Here is a 16973-nt window from a genome sequence, read left to right as displayed (position 1 = left end):
GATCAGACAAGCATCTCATTGGCACAATTTCAACTTAAAATGATTAGAAAAAATAGTTAAAATTTCAAAAAAAATTAATCACAAAAAATTTAAATTAAAATTTTCAAAAAATGCTATTTTTTATTTTATATTCATTTTCATTTGACAACATTTAATATTCATTTCAACATAGAGTGAAAGACCCTGCAGAAGGAAGTGTTTCAATATTTTAACGAAATCATATCCGAATGTACCCTCCCTACATCGTATTGACTCCAATCCCCCTAAAATATTAAATAGATTTCAAAAGTGAGAGTGGACCACAAAACCACACAAACACCAAATCCTTGCAAACCAAAATACCAAATAAGACCATGGAAAGAACTTAACAAGGATAACAATGATCAGATGTCAACCATCAGATTGGAATCCAATTGACATCTTTATCCCCCCCCCCTTAACTTTTATTTTACAAGGACATCTAACCTATAGATGCCAATCGAACTGTTGATGATAAAGTTAGATAGCATTAAATATCATTTGTTATTCAATAATAATTAAAAGAGGAATTAAGGAGAAAGAGTGGAAATTTCGTTGAGACTTCCAACGGTTAGCAACGGTCACAACGCTCCAATTCTTTGTATTTTAAAAATATGAATCACACATCATCATGAGAAATCTTGTTTCATCCATTAAAAAGGAGAAACATAAAATAATAAGGGACAGCGACTGTTGTAACGTGAGCATTGAGCAACAGTTAAAATCCACCATTCCTATTTCTTTTTTATCTTATTTTAAGGGCCATTGATCTTGATCTTCATCAAGGAAAGAGAGAGAGAGAGAGAGAGAGAGAGCCATTTTGGTAATAGGGTCCAGCCCATATATGGTGGACCAACTACTTAAAGGCTACACATATTAGGGTTCTCTAAACTTCTCTAATCTCAAGTGGACCAACCACTCAAATTTTCCTTGTTTGGGCTTCCATCTTTAGTTTACAATCATTCGTTGTTGTTTTGGTTTTTTAAAAAAACTTAATCTTTAGAATGGATCTTTAAAACTTTTATTTAGATATGTGGGGTTAAATCTAAGTAGGCTTAAACTTCACAAGTGGTTAGGAGTACCTTAGAACCTAATTGTCCATAATATGGCCTCATTTGATCTACCATATGGCTGGTATTAGGTTGAACATAGAGGCTCCATTATCTATGGACCTGCCTCCCATTATTTAAAAAACAAAATTGTTTTCTATGGCTACATCATAAACCATATTTCTATAAAAAAAAATTATATATGAATTATTTTTAATCATGAATCAGAGTTACTCCTCAATTAGTTCTAATTTTTTCATTCTTTGTTTTATATTTTAGAATTGTACCACTCATCCATCTGAAATGAAAAATAAGTAATTTAGAGCTAATTTATGAGTAGAGCTCTGATTCATGATAAGTTTTGAGAAAATCATTTAAAGTAGCATGAACACGTATGCAATGAAAGCCTTTGCATGCTTTAGTATAGATATGTGAATTGATTCGGATTGAAAGAATTAAAAGAGTCTAGATTATACCTAAAATGAATCTAAGAGAAGTAGTGAAGAAAAATATGCTTATGAAGAAAATGGATCCACCAGGCTTGCATCTTGGTGCAACGATAGCGGTTTTTATCTGACATGTAATTCATCAATTGGGGTTAATTAGTGATGGATTCTAGAAACTACCAAAAAGCATAAATCTTACAAAAATTTATTTCATTAAAATACAAAATGGACTATAGAATTGAAGCTCAAATTAGATACCTAAACAACACAAAGCATCTTCTTCTCATTCAATGGTTCAGATTTATCCAATTGATATGCCGCACTATAGAAAAAAGGTACAAGAACTGCCATACCATCAATTCCACTAGACTTGCATCTTTTGGTCTATATATATAGGGTTTTCTTCCCTGTCACCATGCCAAGTGAAATTTAATATTTCATTATTGGGAAGCAGTTTTCTATTCGAGAGTGTGGCCTATGCCAGCATTCCCATGTGTCTATCTCTCTCCTCCTTAAAACAAGAGGGCCAAACTGTCTTTTCATATGAACAGGAGATAGATAGAATCATGGGAGTGCCGATGTAGGCCACACTACCGGACAAAGTTCTTTTTTCTTTTATTATTTTTCACATGGCAGTATATGGGTTAGTCCATGTCATAGAGGACCATGCAACTATGCAAGTATCTCATTGGTACAATTTCAACTTAAAATGAATAGAGGAAGTAACTAAAATTACTAAAGATAGATATCATTTTATATTTTATATGGAAGACTATTCTTTGTGGGAGAGCATGGCCCATGTACGCATACGAGGACCAATGAGAGGAGACATGGAAGAATATTGGGGAATGGGATTTTCGTATTTTATAGGGGGTAGGGCAATCATTTCAAACCCCACTGTGTCTGGGCAAGGACAATACAGTCCCTCATAAAAAAAACTTTTTTCCATTTTATATTCACATACTTCGTATAAAAATTTATCCATTGAAATGTATGTAAAATCTCCTATCACATAGACGATTCCATATCCTATCAAGGGACAAATAGTGAAACGTTATATTTCACATGGCATAGTGACACCTAGAAGAACCCATATAATTACTCCTACCTAACTCTAACTCACAAGCTGACAACTAGTACCAATTATGCTAACATTTGACTTATTGAAATTGATTCTACTATATAACCTTTGCCCCATCTCTTTCTTGTATATAATGCAAGTAAGCTGGATCCTACTATGTACCCAATCCAATCTTTTCTTCTGACAAGACCTAGTTGTTCAGACATAATATTCCAATCCCAGGGTACATAAATCGGTAGGTGTGTACTGAAATATCAGACACTATGCCCCCTTACAAACCCACAATCTAACACCTTAAAACAACTCAATTACCAACTCCACAATGTCCAAATAAATTCGGTGGGATTTTGATCCTCTACTGTCGAGTTGTCTAGTAAGATCGTTCTACGTAGACACAGTAAGATAGGAAATGACCACCTTACCCCCATTCGAGCAAGGTACTCAGACAGATGAACTTGAAAGCAAAATAAGATATAGATAAAATTGATCATCTACATGTGGGTCAGCATTAACAAGACAACAAAGAAGCTAAATGGAGAATATATGTCTGCATCACCTATAAAGCCATGGTAGGCCTCAGTTCTCAAGCTTTTTAAGTGTAAAATATAGTTGCAGCCATATATATTGGAGGAATAGGTAATGTTACCAAACCTTCAATTACAAACAAAGGTACCAATTAGGGTTTTCTCAGTCTCTTTTTTTATATCAAAGGGACCTACTAAACGTACATTTTTTTGTAGCTAGCAATCCTGATGTGATTTAAGAACGTAAATTACATGCTATAATCAATCACATTTCAATTTTTTTCTCTCTTGTAATAATTGCTAATCACATAATCAAATCACTAATAGTTAAGGATCAGAAAAATCTCATGACCCAAATTTAAACAATGGGTAAAGGAACCCCACCGTGTCGCGCATTGTGGTGAGCATTTGCACCCAGACGTAGTGGCGCACGAAATGACTGGTGCACCCACATGCCACAATGCGCGACTGGGTGGCATTGTTTCTCATGGGTGTAGAGCTAGGTGTGTGGAGTTAAGATCCTAATCCTAATCCAAAATTCAAAGTACTTCATTAATCCCATTTCAAATTACAAAAAGGAGTTGGAGAAGAAGAGGACATTTAGGTGGGTTATGGTGGGGAGCCATGTGGAGAAGTTGATTTGATCACTTAACTACGTCTCTTTTGAGCTCAAATGATTCCATTTTAACTCATATGGCTAGCTGGTTCATATAGTACTAGTACAACATGAAACAAAGTTGTTAATGTGTGATTAATGATTGAGATTAGTTGTAGACCGACCAAGTTTAATTGTAGTAGGTGCTTCGATCTTAGGAATAATATTGACTAAGCATGCATTTTAATGATCCCTTGAACTAATCAAAGCTACAATGACTTAATATATCAAATGGTTTGAGGTTAAAGCTCAAATCATTTCATATAATGGTTAGTCAATAAATGACTTCAATTATTTTTTGATGATCAGACAAATCAAAGAGATTTAGTCCTTCCATTCCATTGTCAACTCTATCACCTGAGAGTGGAGAGGAAAAGAAGACAAGATCGAAGCTGCTCAGTTCAACTTGTTCTCACCCTTAGATGATTTCAGTTCAATTATGGTTAAAACTTTATATAAATTATGTCAATTGTGAGGATAAATCTAATATATAAATCTAAAAGAATGATGTTTGGTCGCATGCAGTCCCACCTGCTAGTAAATGAAAAAATCCCCCTTGTCGATGCCCTTATGCGTCTCTTCACCAACATAGGGGCCACACGACTGGATAACGTTATTCTTCCGTAAAAGTGAATGTATACTATTTGGGAAAAGGCGGGTATGGGTATGCTAGCGGTATACCTATCTCTTCTACCTGAGAGTAGCACACTCTGTCTCTATCTCTCTCTTCCTACCTTTGAGGGAGTGTTTGAATGACACTCAAAGGGGTGTAGAACTTAATACTTTCATTTAATTGTCTTTGTCTAGGGGTTTTTGATGAGGTTAAATCTATTATTTCAAATAGGAACGTAGATGTTGTATGAATGACTTTCAATTTTTGCAAATTTTTATATCCATACCCATTAGGTGTCAATAAAGCCAACCCCGCGAGCCCCCCGATATTGTTTTTATATCACCGGCGAGTGTTTAGATCCTCGACCTGGCACCTCTATACTAGTTAATTATAGGTATATAATATTACATATATATATATATTATATACTTAATATAAGTATTTTCTTGACAAAAAAATAGAAGAGATTGTCTAACTACTACTTCATCATCATGAGTAACCATAAAAGAGTTAGATGTCTGTTATTTGATCGACTTAAAAGAGTCAAATCTATTATTTCAAATAGGAACTGTATTAGATGTTGTATGAATGACTTTCAATTTTTTGCAAATTTTTTTATATCCATACCCAATACCCATATTAAAATTTTTGATAACAAAACATTGGGCAAAAAAATAAAAGTACAAATCTATTGACATCTTAGGGGTGTCAATAAAAAAAACTCTTTATATAAATGTGCCCTAAATCCAAGAAAAAAAATATGCTCTCTCTCTCCCTCTCTCAAATCACCATCCTCCTTGATAAACATAATTAGAAGCCACATTCCATTTTTAAAGATTCTTTTCTTCTATCTTTTACATAAGGATTTTCTTGTTGACATCTCTTAAGGTGTCAAATATTTTGTATTTTTTTTTATTAATTTAAAATATTTTTTCAATGACGGTAAATCCTATAATTTTATATGTTTATTTGAAAAATATGTGAAATAGTGACACCTTTGATAATGACATAAGGATAAGTCATTTTTAAATTATTTTTAAAATTTTTATTTTAACCTTGACTTCAAGAACTTTTGAGAATCAGTCAAAGCACAATCAAAAGAATGTGTCATTTAGACAGTCCCTTTATTTGAAAATATAAAAAATATATATATTGTATTAAAAAAAATCTGAATTGACCTTCTTTAAGTTTAATGGTAGTAAGATATTTTAGCACAAACATTAATTTTGCAAAAAAGAAACCTAAATAAATAGAAAGTTTGCATCAATCTTTTAACACAGGTTTTAGCCCAGTACTCATAATAAGGGCCAAAAAATAGTTTAAAATTGTCAAAATTATAGAAGCTTAAATTTTTGCAAAATTTTACCAAGATGCTTAACTTTTGAAGAAAAAAAATGTTGAAAAAACAAAAAACGATTGAAAATATTAGAGAAGATTACCTATGGTATGTGATTCACTCTGACCTTGAAATTTGACTCATGGCTAAGTTTGGATGTACCTTATCAATTTAATAGTAAGAATTACCAAACCACCTGTCATCAAACACGGCACAAATTAGGTGGCGCATCAAGAAATGGTTTTCCTTGTCAATATGCAAATGTAATGTTATGTAAAATTAATGGGTTTTCTTCTTGAACACTATGCCTAGTGAAGTATAACGTTTCACTATTTGTTACATGACATTACATGCATTTATTCATGTGATAGAGAACCAGATAGATATCTCGTTGGTACAACTTTAGCTTAAAATGAGTAGAAAAAATAACTAAAATTACAAAATATGCCATTGGACTCCGAAAAGAATGACTGTCATAGTTAATTCTCATCCTCTATTGTTGAAGGTCTGAAAATAAAAGAAATATCTTTCTCTATTCTACCACATATATATATATCTTTTTCTATTTTATCAGAAGGTCAAAATCCATAGATTAAGAGATTCTATCTTCGTCATGAGTGAAGGAAAACCCTTTCCATAAAAAGTATGATTTATTGAAATTGTTTAATTTATTTTTAGAAAGATTGAGCCTATTCTTGGGACCGTTACTGTTCTTCCCTCTTTCCTTTATCCAACTTTTCAAAGCAGAAAATCCTACATATCTCATAATTTCTTACAACTTTATAGTCCTCCCTGCCTATGCCTCGTATTCTAACTTCTTTTTTATACATCAGAGGCGTCTCAAGTCTCCATCTCTACCGTACCTGTGGTAAATTGTTCATTTTGTCAAGGGTGGACCCCCCCACCCTCCTATAACACTAAAATGGGATTCCTTTTCCTCATTTGGAGTATTCTTGGGATCATGAGGCTCCTAGGAAGTTCTGATTTTCCTACGAGTCAACTCAGCTCTTTGGTCTATTGCATCTTTTTTTAATCTTCTGGTGGTGGGACCCACAATATTCTTTGCTCTAAAGTCCAGTCTTCCTAATGCCTTTCTATTAAATACCGTATTTTAAGAGAATTCACAGAAAAAAACCGAAAATTTCCATTTTCTAACACTATAGATGATGAGATGACAGTTTTAACCTTTAAGCCTAAAACCTTTCCTCACTGTTTGCTTTGCTTTCTGTTTGTTGTCCCTACAGTTGGTTAAAAAATACTATATACATATACTGGAGAGGGTTTCCCATGCTGCCAGTTTAGGGAGGAGATGAGAGATCTACATATCACATCAATGGATGTTGTGAAAAAGATATCATTTCCATTTTCTTAGAACAAATAAGAAAAAATAATTAAAAAATCATATGAGTCCACAATGACGGCATGGCAAGTTCCCATATTATAGGGGTGTCAACGAATCTACGCTGTTTAGTTATCAGGTTTCATAGGCTACGCATGGACCTATTTATACTTGGTTGGTTATGTTAATCTAGTTTATAAATGAGCTAATTAGGTTATTGAACTATAAATTGGCTAATTAATCTATAATGTGGCTATCGAGTTATAGTGGCTGGTTACAGGTGATGGTCAATCCTGGCCAGGCTACAACCAAACATTGATAACGATCGAATCATAATCAATCTTTGCCCAAGCCCAGTCGAATCGGTTTCAGTTTCAACCAACCGGTTTAAACGATGTGGTCCATACCTTGATAACCCTACCTCATTCCACTAACTACATGATTACTTGGTTAGTCATCTAATGGACCAAATGGTAGATACGGATGGGTTTTAGAAATTTTGTTAAGGAAGATGATTCTCTGAGCAAGTGGCATAAGGAGCACATTAATGAAGAGCGGCAAAATGTTTCCCTACATAAGGGGCAAAGAGGCCATTTCATGTGAGGAAAAGATGGATAGACATAGAGATGGTAGTGTACCTTTGCAGTATACTCAGAGAACATTTTTCTTTTAAAAATAAAAAATAAAAGGTGAGAAATAAATATTTTGATGCCTTATAATTCTCATGGCCAGGAGTGGCATAAACATCAAAGAAATTAAGAATTTGAGATAACATGAAATCGTAAAAAAAAACTAGGAGCTTGAAGATTGAAAAATACTTTAAAGAATGATATAAGCTCATCGTAAAAGAAATTTTTTAAATTGATAAACATTAATTTTCCTTTCTCCTATTCTTATAAAATGTGAACTAAATACATTAGTATAGTAGAATGAGAAAGGAATAACAATCTTGATACACCTATAAAAAAAAAAATTAAGGTTCCACTTTGATCATAAGTCTCACCATGAATTTCACAATTCCCTAATTTATTCAACTCCATTGTCATCCCTTGCACCAGTGGTCTAGTGGTAAAATAGTACCCTGCCACGGTACAGACCCGGGTTAGATTCCCGACTAGTGCATAAAACTTTTTTATCCCAAAGGGGTAGCTCTTTTGGCAAAGACCAACACCTCATAATTAAGAGGTCATAAGTTCAAATCTCCTTGGAGCCTATCTATCAAAAAAAAAAAAAAAAATCTTGATACTGATTGTCCAAGAATCTATTGCACGTGTTCATGCTCTCGTAAACGATTTTCTCACAATCTATCATATTGGAGCTACTCCTAATTTAGTTGTACTTTGTGCATTTCTTATTTATCTTTTTTAGTTTTATCACTCATCTATTTTAATATCATCATCTCATCAATATTAAATATATTTATATGTTGTTTCTTTATAGTCCAACATTCAGTTCCATACATCATTGACGCTTATAATTTTTTCTTTTTTGTTTTTAAAGGAATTCGTTAATCACGCAACACTCCAGACACACAGCTCCACTTCATCTATCCTGTTTTAATTCTTTGTGCAACATCATCCTCTATTTCTCTTTTATTTATGATTAAACTCAAGTACTTAAAATATTCATTTTGAGGTATCTCCTTAATGTTAATTTTCACCATCTCATTTTCAATCCTGTTGTTATTAAAATTACATACCATATATTCTATTTTTTATTCTACTTATCTTAAAACCTTTTGATTCCAAGGTTGATCTCTCTAATTCCAACTTGATATATATCTCTGCTTTTGTTTTATCCATCAAACAATATCATCAGCAAAAACATATACCAAGGGATTTGATCTTAAATGTCTCTAGTGAAATCATATATGATTAGCGCAAACAAAAATGAGATCACCCCAACACAATTATTACACGAGTCACCACACTTTTATATATATTTTTAACTATATCAACATTTTTTAATTTAAACATTGTTTTTCTTTAATAATTGATAAATTAAATCTCTAGGTACTCTATCATAGTCATTATCTAGATAAAGACTATATAAAAATCCTTCTTACATTCTCTAAATATCTCCATGAGTCTCCTAAGTAAATAAGTAGCTTTTGTAGTTGATCTTCTTGGCATAAAACCAAATTGATTATTTGTAATATTAATTTTTTTGTCTATGGCTTCAATTACTTTTTCCCATAATTTCATAATAAGACACATAAGTTTATTGTGTCTATAGCTATTACATCTTTGAATATCACCCTTATTTTAAATTAAACCACAATGTTTTTCTTCCTTTCATTTGGCATCCTTCGTGTACTTATTATCTCATTAAATAATTTAATTACACAAGATAATCTACAAATTCCTAAGCCTTTCCAACCCTCTATTGGAACCTCATCTAGATCTATTGCCTTACCTATTTCCATCATTTTTAATTACAACTTCTTCTATTTCAGGCACCCTAATTTTTTGTATCTCTAAGATTTATGGCTTCTTGAAGGCTATTGCAACCTTCAAGAACACTATATATTACTCGCATTGTTTTCATTTAATAAGTTGAAGAAATAGTTTTTACATCTCTCTTTAAAATCCTCATCACTTAGTAATACTTAATCATTTTCACTTTTAATGCATCTAACACAGTTGAAATATCTAAATTTTATTTTCCTCATTTTAGCTAGTTTATAGATATATTTTTTTTCTTCTTATGTTGTATTCAAATTGTTATAAGCTCCTCATATTTTTTAGTCTTTGCTTTTTCCACAATCTTCTTAGTTTCATTTCACAAAATTTGAGCTCTAATAATTAGCTACTATTTTAAACATTGTATTCCATGTTCTGAGCCCTCCTTTGATAGGCAACGAAGGATACATCACGTCATCACCCTTGTTTCTTTTAACCTTAGAGGGGGCAAACCAAAATTTTCATATCACAAAGATCTTATTATTGATGATGAAAGATAATGAAAGAATGATTATCTTTTGCCATTTGAATGCATAATGTGTCCATTTTAAGTGTGGATATATAGGGAATCCTTTTGATTGGTCACATGCAAAATTTTGCGATCAATCTAAATCATGTTGCCTCCAATGTATTCTCCAAGACAGTGTACGTTTCTCCTAACATTTTTTACCGTCAAAGGTGAATTTTTGTGTGAAAGAATTGTAACTAATGTTGAAATGTGTTTGGGCTGAAACTTACCACATTAAATAATAATGGCATGAATAACAGCTTCACAAAGTTAGTGCTAACTAAACTACTAGATTTTTTAAGAATAAAAAAATTGATCTATGGGATTAAAAATATAGGCAATTATGCAAGAAAACTTTCTTAGAAAAAAGAATAGAGGGAAGGCCTAAAAAGAACATCATTAATATAGATGAACCTAACAATTCTACTAAAAACATAAAACTCATACCTAACAAATGGATAATACAAAACTTCGTTACCTTGAACTACCACAAAACCTAAAACAATTTCAAATGATTTAAATATAATGTTAGGGCACACAAATGTAAAGCCCAAATGAAAATCACAAAGAAAGACGTGATAACCCAAAAAGGAAAGGAAGAGATTTATCCAACTCAAACTTTAGCATTGCAAAGCTTTGGATTTCCAATCAGTTTGCTAATGGAGCTTTCTAATCCATTTCTGATAGTAAAAGCCTAATTTGGTGGTATATCAATATCATGTATTAATTTTAGCTGATTGGAAGATAAAGATCCATGTACCTGATCGACCACGTTTACTTGAGATAGATAAGGTGGAATTGTTGTTGTTGTTATTATTGTATTGATATCATGTATTAAGGAAATTTGTTTCATTTGTAAGTAATTCAAAGACCAAGGAAAAGTCTTTAGTCCTTACACACTATAAAAATATTTAGAAAAAATAAAAGGAAATATATTGAATGAGCACTAAAATTAGAGAAGAATACAATTAATTTACTATTTTCTTGTGCTCCCTTTCAATCAATGGAACTGAAAAGTCCACAAATTTTCCACCTTTCCATGAAGTGAATTCATGAAGAAGATAGTTTGCCAAAAACTTCATTTTTTTCAAAAAAAAATAAAAAATAAAAAGAAAGAAAGGAAACCTTTGCATTCTCTATTGAACACTTTGGAACCACCACACCAAACTCTCATTGGGAGTTTCTCACTGGTGCCATTTGAACATGAATTTGTATATCAATAGCCAATGAAGTAAAAAAGATATAAATGCTTTTTTCTCTTAATGGAGATTGGAAAATATGCATATCTGAGAAGGGGAAGGACAGGTGTGACACATGGTTTTTGACTATTATGCTCCATTTATAACCATTATGGAATGAAAAACAACTCTTATTGGCTCTGCAAACATCTTTTTTGGGGGACCAGGCTATAACTTGTACATCCTAGTTCACTTATAAACAAGAAAACTAGGTTCAGTTCACAGAACCTAGCCATAGTTTTTAACTGAGAAGAGAGAGAGAGAGACATCACAGTGACCTCTTTAAAGAGAGAGAGAGAGAAAGAAGAGCCAAGGGGAGTGATCTGCCATACCTTATTGTGCATTACATCTGATGAACTTTTCAGGGCATTTCGTTGTCTGTATTGGTCAACCCTGCCCAAAGACTGTGGAGAAACATTTTTTGTATTATTAAATTCCCATGTTGCCCTCTGAGTACTCCTACTTGTGAATATTGAATAACCCACATGAACAACAAGGCAGAAATAAAAAAATATACAAAAAAAAAAAAAGCAAAATGTGCTTCAAGAGAAAAACCTAAAATAAATTTTCCCCTAAAATTAAATTGGAAGGAAAAAAAAAAAAAGGGCTCTAAGAGAAAACAGCAATTTTTTGAGAGAGAGAGAGAAAATAAGAGAAACATGAGACTCCCATTTCTATCTTACTCCTCAGTTTCCCGAGTCTTTCTTTTTGCAACTTCCCTTTTATTTCTATTCTCTCTCTCTCCTCCAGTCTTCCTTCTCCTTCTCCTCTATAGGAATTGCAGCTAAACAACTCCACAAACAGCTAAAAGACCCAGCAATAAAAACAAGCAACAGAGTCCAAAACTTCTCAGTTTTTCTTTAGATCGCCGGTTTCCGGCATGGGAAACCGGCGTAGAAGTGAATATCACCCACTGCCGGCGGCTTCTTCCGCCTAAATGCAAGGAAAGAGCCGTCTACAACCAGTTGATGTCAGTGTTCAAAGTTCCGACGATGATGACGATGATGACGATGATGATGGAAGAAGAAGAATAACAACCACACAAGTGTTCTCAGCTTCTTCTTCTTCTTCTTCTGTCTCTACCAGAGCTGAACCTTCCTCTAGTACTATACTACTACTATTCATTATTATTTATTTGTTTCTGTTGTCACTGGGTTCCGCTGGGAAATATCAACAATGGCAGCCACTGCCAATAGTGCTTCGTTAGAGTCCTCGATTCCGGTTTCGGCAGACGACCTCACGGCAAAGGCAGTACACAAGCGCTATGAGGGGTTGGTGACGGTAAGGACCAAAGCCATAAAGGGTAAAGGAGCTTGGTACTGGGCACACCTGGAGCCCATACTCGTTCATAATTCCGATACTGGCCTCGCTAAAGCCGTCAAGCTCCGGTGTTCGCTTTGCGATGCTGTGTTCTCTGCTTCGAACCCGTCTCGCACTGCTTCAGAGCATCTCAAGAGGGGTACTTGTCCCAATTTCAGTTCCGTTGCCAAGCCCATCTCCTCCGTTTCACCTACTCCTATCACTACCCTCGCCTCTCCTTCTTCGTCTCATCATCTCCAGCCTCACCACCATCATCCCAACCACCGCAAACGCAGTTTATCTTTGCCCGGTTCCGGCGGCGGTAGTGGAACTTCCTCCTACCATGTCCCACCACTTGCCATGGTCGATCCTTCCCGCTTGTGCGCTGACCTCTGTTATTCCTCCGCAACAGTAGTTTCTACTTCAAGTGCTGCTGCAGCTTTGCCTCCACCTCAACAGCCTCAGCAGCAGCATTTGATGCTGTCGGGTGGGAAGGAAGACTTGGGTGCTCTCGCTATGCTTGAAGATAGCGTGAAAAAGCTCAAAAGTCCCAAGACCTCCCCAAGCCCAACCCTTAGCAAGAACCAGATTGACTCCGCTCTGAACCTCCTCGCTGACTGGCTCTATGAATCCTGTGGTGCTGTCTCTTTCTCAAGCCTCGAGCACCCAAAGTTCCGAGCATTCCTTAACCAGGTGGGTCTTCCCGCAATCTCTCGCAAGGAGTTTGCAGGTTCCAGGTTGGATGCCAAGTTCGAAGAAGCCAAAACCGAGTCAGAAGCGAGGATTACGGATGCGATGTTCTTCCAAGTGGCCTCTGATGGTTGGCAACCTAAGCATTCGGGCTTTGTTGGTGGAGAGAACTTGGTGAATTTGACGGTGAACCTTCCCAATGGAACCAGCGTGTATCGAAAAGCGGTGCTCTCGAACGGCCCTGTTCCGTCAAAGCATGCCGAGGAGATTCTGTGGGAGACGATCACCGGCATATGTGGGAGTGTTGTGCAACGCTGTGTGGGGATCGTTGCTGACAAGTTTAAGGCCAAGGCATTGAGAAATTTGGAGAATCAGAACCATTGGATGGTTAATCTCTCTTGTCAACTTCAGGGGTTTATTAGCCTTATAAAGGACTTTAGCAGAGAGCTTCCACTCTTCAAAACCGTTACTGTCAATTGCCTGAAGCTTGCTAATTTCTTCAACTCTGAGTCCCAAGTTCGGAACTGCTTCCAGAAGTACCAATTGCAGGAGCTTGAACATGCTGAGTTGCTTCGGGTGCCTCCACCCGAGTTTGAGAACACTAAGAACTTCGTTTCTGTGTATGCCATGTTGGAGGACATTTTGTCTTCTGCCCAGGCACTTCAGCAAGTTGTGTTGGATGACTCGTACAAGGTTGCCTGCGTGGAAGACCCAGTTGCGAGGGAGGTTGCCGAGATGATTGGGGACATGGGATTTTGGACTAATTTAGAGGCAGTTCACTCCCTTGTGAAGCTCATTAGAGGGATGGCTCAGGAGATTGAGGCAGAGAGGCCGTTGGTCGGACAATGTCTCCCACTTTGGGATGTACTAAGGACAAAAGTGAAGGAATGGTGTGCCAAATTTAACATTGCAGAAGAACCTGTAGAGAAGGTTATTGAAAAGAGGTTCAAGAAGAACTACCATCCAGCTTGGTCAGCTGCCTTCATACTTGACCCGCTATACTTGATGAGAGACACTAGTGGAAAGTACCTCCCACCCTTCAAGTACTTGACACTTGAGCAGGAGAAGGATGTGGACAAGCTCATAACCAGGTTAGTATCCAGGGAGGAGGCCCATATTGCTCTGATGGAGCTCATGAAATGGAGGTCAGAAGGGCTTGATCCGTTGTATGCACAAGCTGTCCAGGTTAAGCAGCGAGACCCCATGACAGGAAAGATGAAAATTGCAAATCCCCAGAGCAGTAGATTGGTGTGGGAAACATGTCTCAGCGAATTCAAGTCACTGGGGAAAGTTGCAGTGAGGCTTATTTTTCTCCATGCAACCTCGTGTGGTTTCAAGTGCAACTGGTCGTTCTTGAGGTGGGTGTGTTCCCATAGCCACTCAAGAGCCGGCATGGAGAGGGCCCAGAAGATGATATTCATTGCAGCCCATTCCAAGCTTGAAAGGAGAGATTTTTCCACCGAGGACGACAAGGACGCAGAGATGTTCGCTTTGGAAAATGGTGAGGATGATGTGCTCAATGAGGTCTTTGTTGACCCATCCTCGGTGTAACATTTTTGTTTTACTTTGTAGAATTCTGGATTGTAGGATTTATTGAATTCTTTCCACTAGTCTTTTCTCTTCGTTCTGGTTGTTTACTTACACTTCTGATAGAAGATTTTGGGGCAGTAAGGTTGGGGGTGAGGGAGAAATTGAAATATGTATTATCACTGCTATACACAGGCCTCATGGTTCAAATGGATCAGCTATCTCCTGCCCTAGCATGGTTTTGGGGTTATTGGGTTTGCAGAAAAAAAAAAAAAAAAACTCTCCTTGTTTATAAGAGTTGTGGAGGAACAGAACAGGAAGAATGTTGTTACATTTTGGTTCCTAGAGTATAATTTGGGATAAATAATATTTATGAAGAAGAGGCTTTTTCTCTCTTTCTAATTGAAGTTCTGAAATTGAGGCCTACTATGATCATTCATTTTTATTGAGTTATCAGTACCTAACAACCACAGTTTATCTAATATCTATTGATCTTGTCAATGTTAAGTAGTAGCAGTTTATTTTTGGCATGAAGGAATACTTAATTCATATAGAACTGAGCTGTAAAGAGCAATTCTTTAGCTTTGCCAATCTTTCAAGAGATTGGCGTTCACCTACTAAGAGTAGAAGGTAGAGTGTTGACAGATGCTTCACAAGTTCCTTAGAAGTTTTTGGATGGGCTAAGAGTCATTCTGAGATTGAACCTTGGCTTAACCAGTGAGATATGTTTGCCAAGACCAGGTATTACAGAAAGAAGACCGTTTGTAGACTGTTCTGGAGCTTTAGAGGCTTCAATATAGCCCATCCCATCCCACCCCACCTACTTTCTTGAGGATCTTAAAAATCTTTGTATTCACAATCCTTCAATCCAATCCTGTCATGCAATTATTGATATATTTCCGTGTAAGACTTGAAGGATTTTAGCCCCAAGGCATTTTCCTTTTTGGTGTATCCAGGGTAATGCTGGAACATCTCAGGAATGTGATTTTGTATGTGGAAATGAAATGTTGAAGATGATTGGTGGGGATCTAATTTCGAAGTAGCTTGGTCTCACGGAGTCACAGCCTCAGTTTGAAGGGTTTGCAGCTTTGTCTAGGAAATTAGCCACCTACTTCTGATGTACTTCAGAAGTTTATGTGAACAAACATTCTTCTGCTTACTGAGACTGTCACCTGACTTTCACATGATCATCCTACTTACCAAGAAATCATTATAGCACAACTGGTCATGTCCGTACTGCTTCAGGTCAATTTATGGAGAATTCCGAATCATGTGAAGAATGTTGAATGGGATTATCAAAGTGCCATGCACCACCCATATTCATCCTTTTGATCTGAGGTTTCTTTCTGTCATTCCTTATTAAGTAGAGGGACTTGTTTTCTAACTCAAATAAGTAGGGATGGGCTCTCATGTTCAGATTCAATACCAATGACCAACACCAGTACTTGCATGGACCACAATATCTCTCATGATCTAGTGAGCCTCCTCACCAGGAAAGGTTGCTTCTGCTTATTGGTAGGTCATCCTACCATATTTGTCTAAAATCCATTCACAGCTGTCTACAAACCCAAAATCCAAGCCACATCTAATGCTCAGTTTTGACTCGTAAAAGTTTCATATTTCAAATTTTGTTTCTATTGATATTTGAAATTTCTTTCCCTGTAAAAATATGGCTTGAAATTACACTGCTTAGAATTCCTTGAATTTGTAAATTTCTTTATGGGTTCTCTGTTTATGACTGGAATATAATTGAAATTTCTGCTCTAGAACATTGGAGAATGATTACCTGTTTGATATTGCTGAAGGAAGTTGCAAAAAATATATTTTTTTAATATATGTGAAGCTTTTTGATGACAGAATCAAGTGACAAAGATAAGGGAGGAATGGAGAGGCCAACATGAGAGACGTAGTTTGGTTATGGGAACTGTTGAGTAAGCTTGAAAAAGGGATAGTTGCAAAAGGGGACAGTAGAACGCTCTTGATTTGGAAATGTGGAAGTCTATGAGTCTCTTTTCTCAAGGGAAGTTGCTTCAGCTGGTTGGGTGGATGGCAAACCGATTTGGTCACTTTGTGGTCAACCTTGGGAGGAAACGAGAGCAGATCTTTGTAGCTGAAGGAGCACATAGAACTGTTCTGTGTCATCCATATCTCCTGAGAGGTATCTTATCTACATTAAGGGAGTGGAACC

The 16973-nt window shown here is 35.9% G+C and overlaps 1 protein-coding gene across 1 annotated transcript; it reads left to right on the top strand.

The window, feature by feature from the left end:
* The first annotated feature begins 11961 nt into the window (after positions 1-11961).
* On the top strand, positions 11962-15192 carry LOC122664713. Its single transcript, XM_043860662.1, has one exon. The coding sequence runs from the start codon at positions 12446-12448 to the stop codon at positions 14807-14809; it is 2364 nt and encodes a 787-aa protein (XP_043716597.1). The 5' UTR covers positions 11962-12445; the 3' UTR covers positions 14810-15192.
* The last annotated feature ends 1781 nt before the right edge of the window (positions 15193-16973 follow it).

Source organism: Telopea speciosissima, chromosome 6 (genome assembly GCF_018873765.1).
Source record: "Telopea speciosissima isolate NSW1024214 ecotype Mountain lineage chromosome 6, Tspe_v1, whole genome shotgun sequence".
NCBI lineage: Eukaryota > Viridiplantae > Streptophyta > Magnoliopsida > Proteales > Proteaceae > Telopea > Telopea speciosissima.
This window is presented reverse-complemented; position numbering and strand designations above follow the sequence as displayed.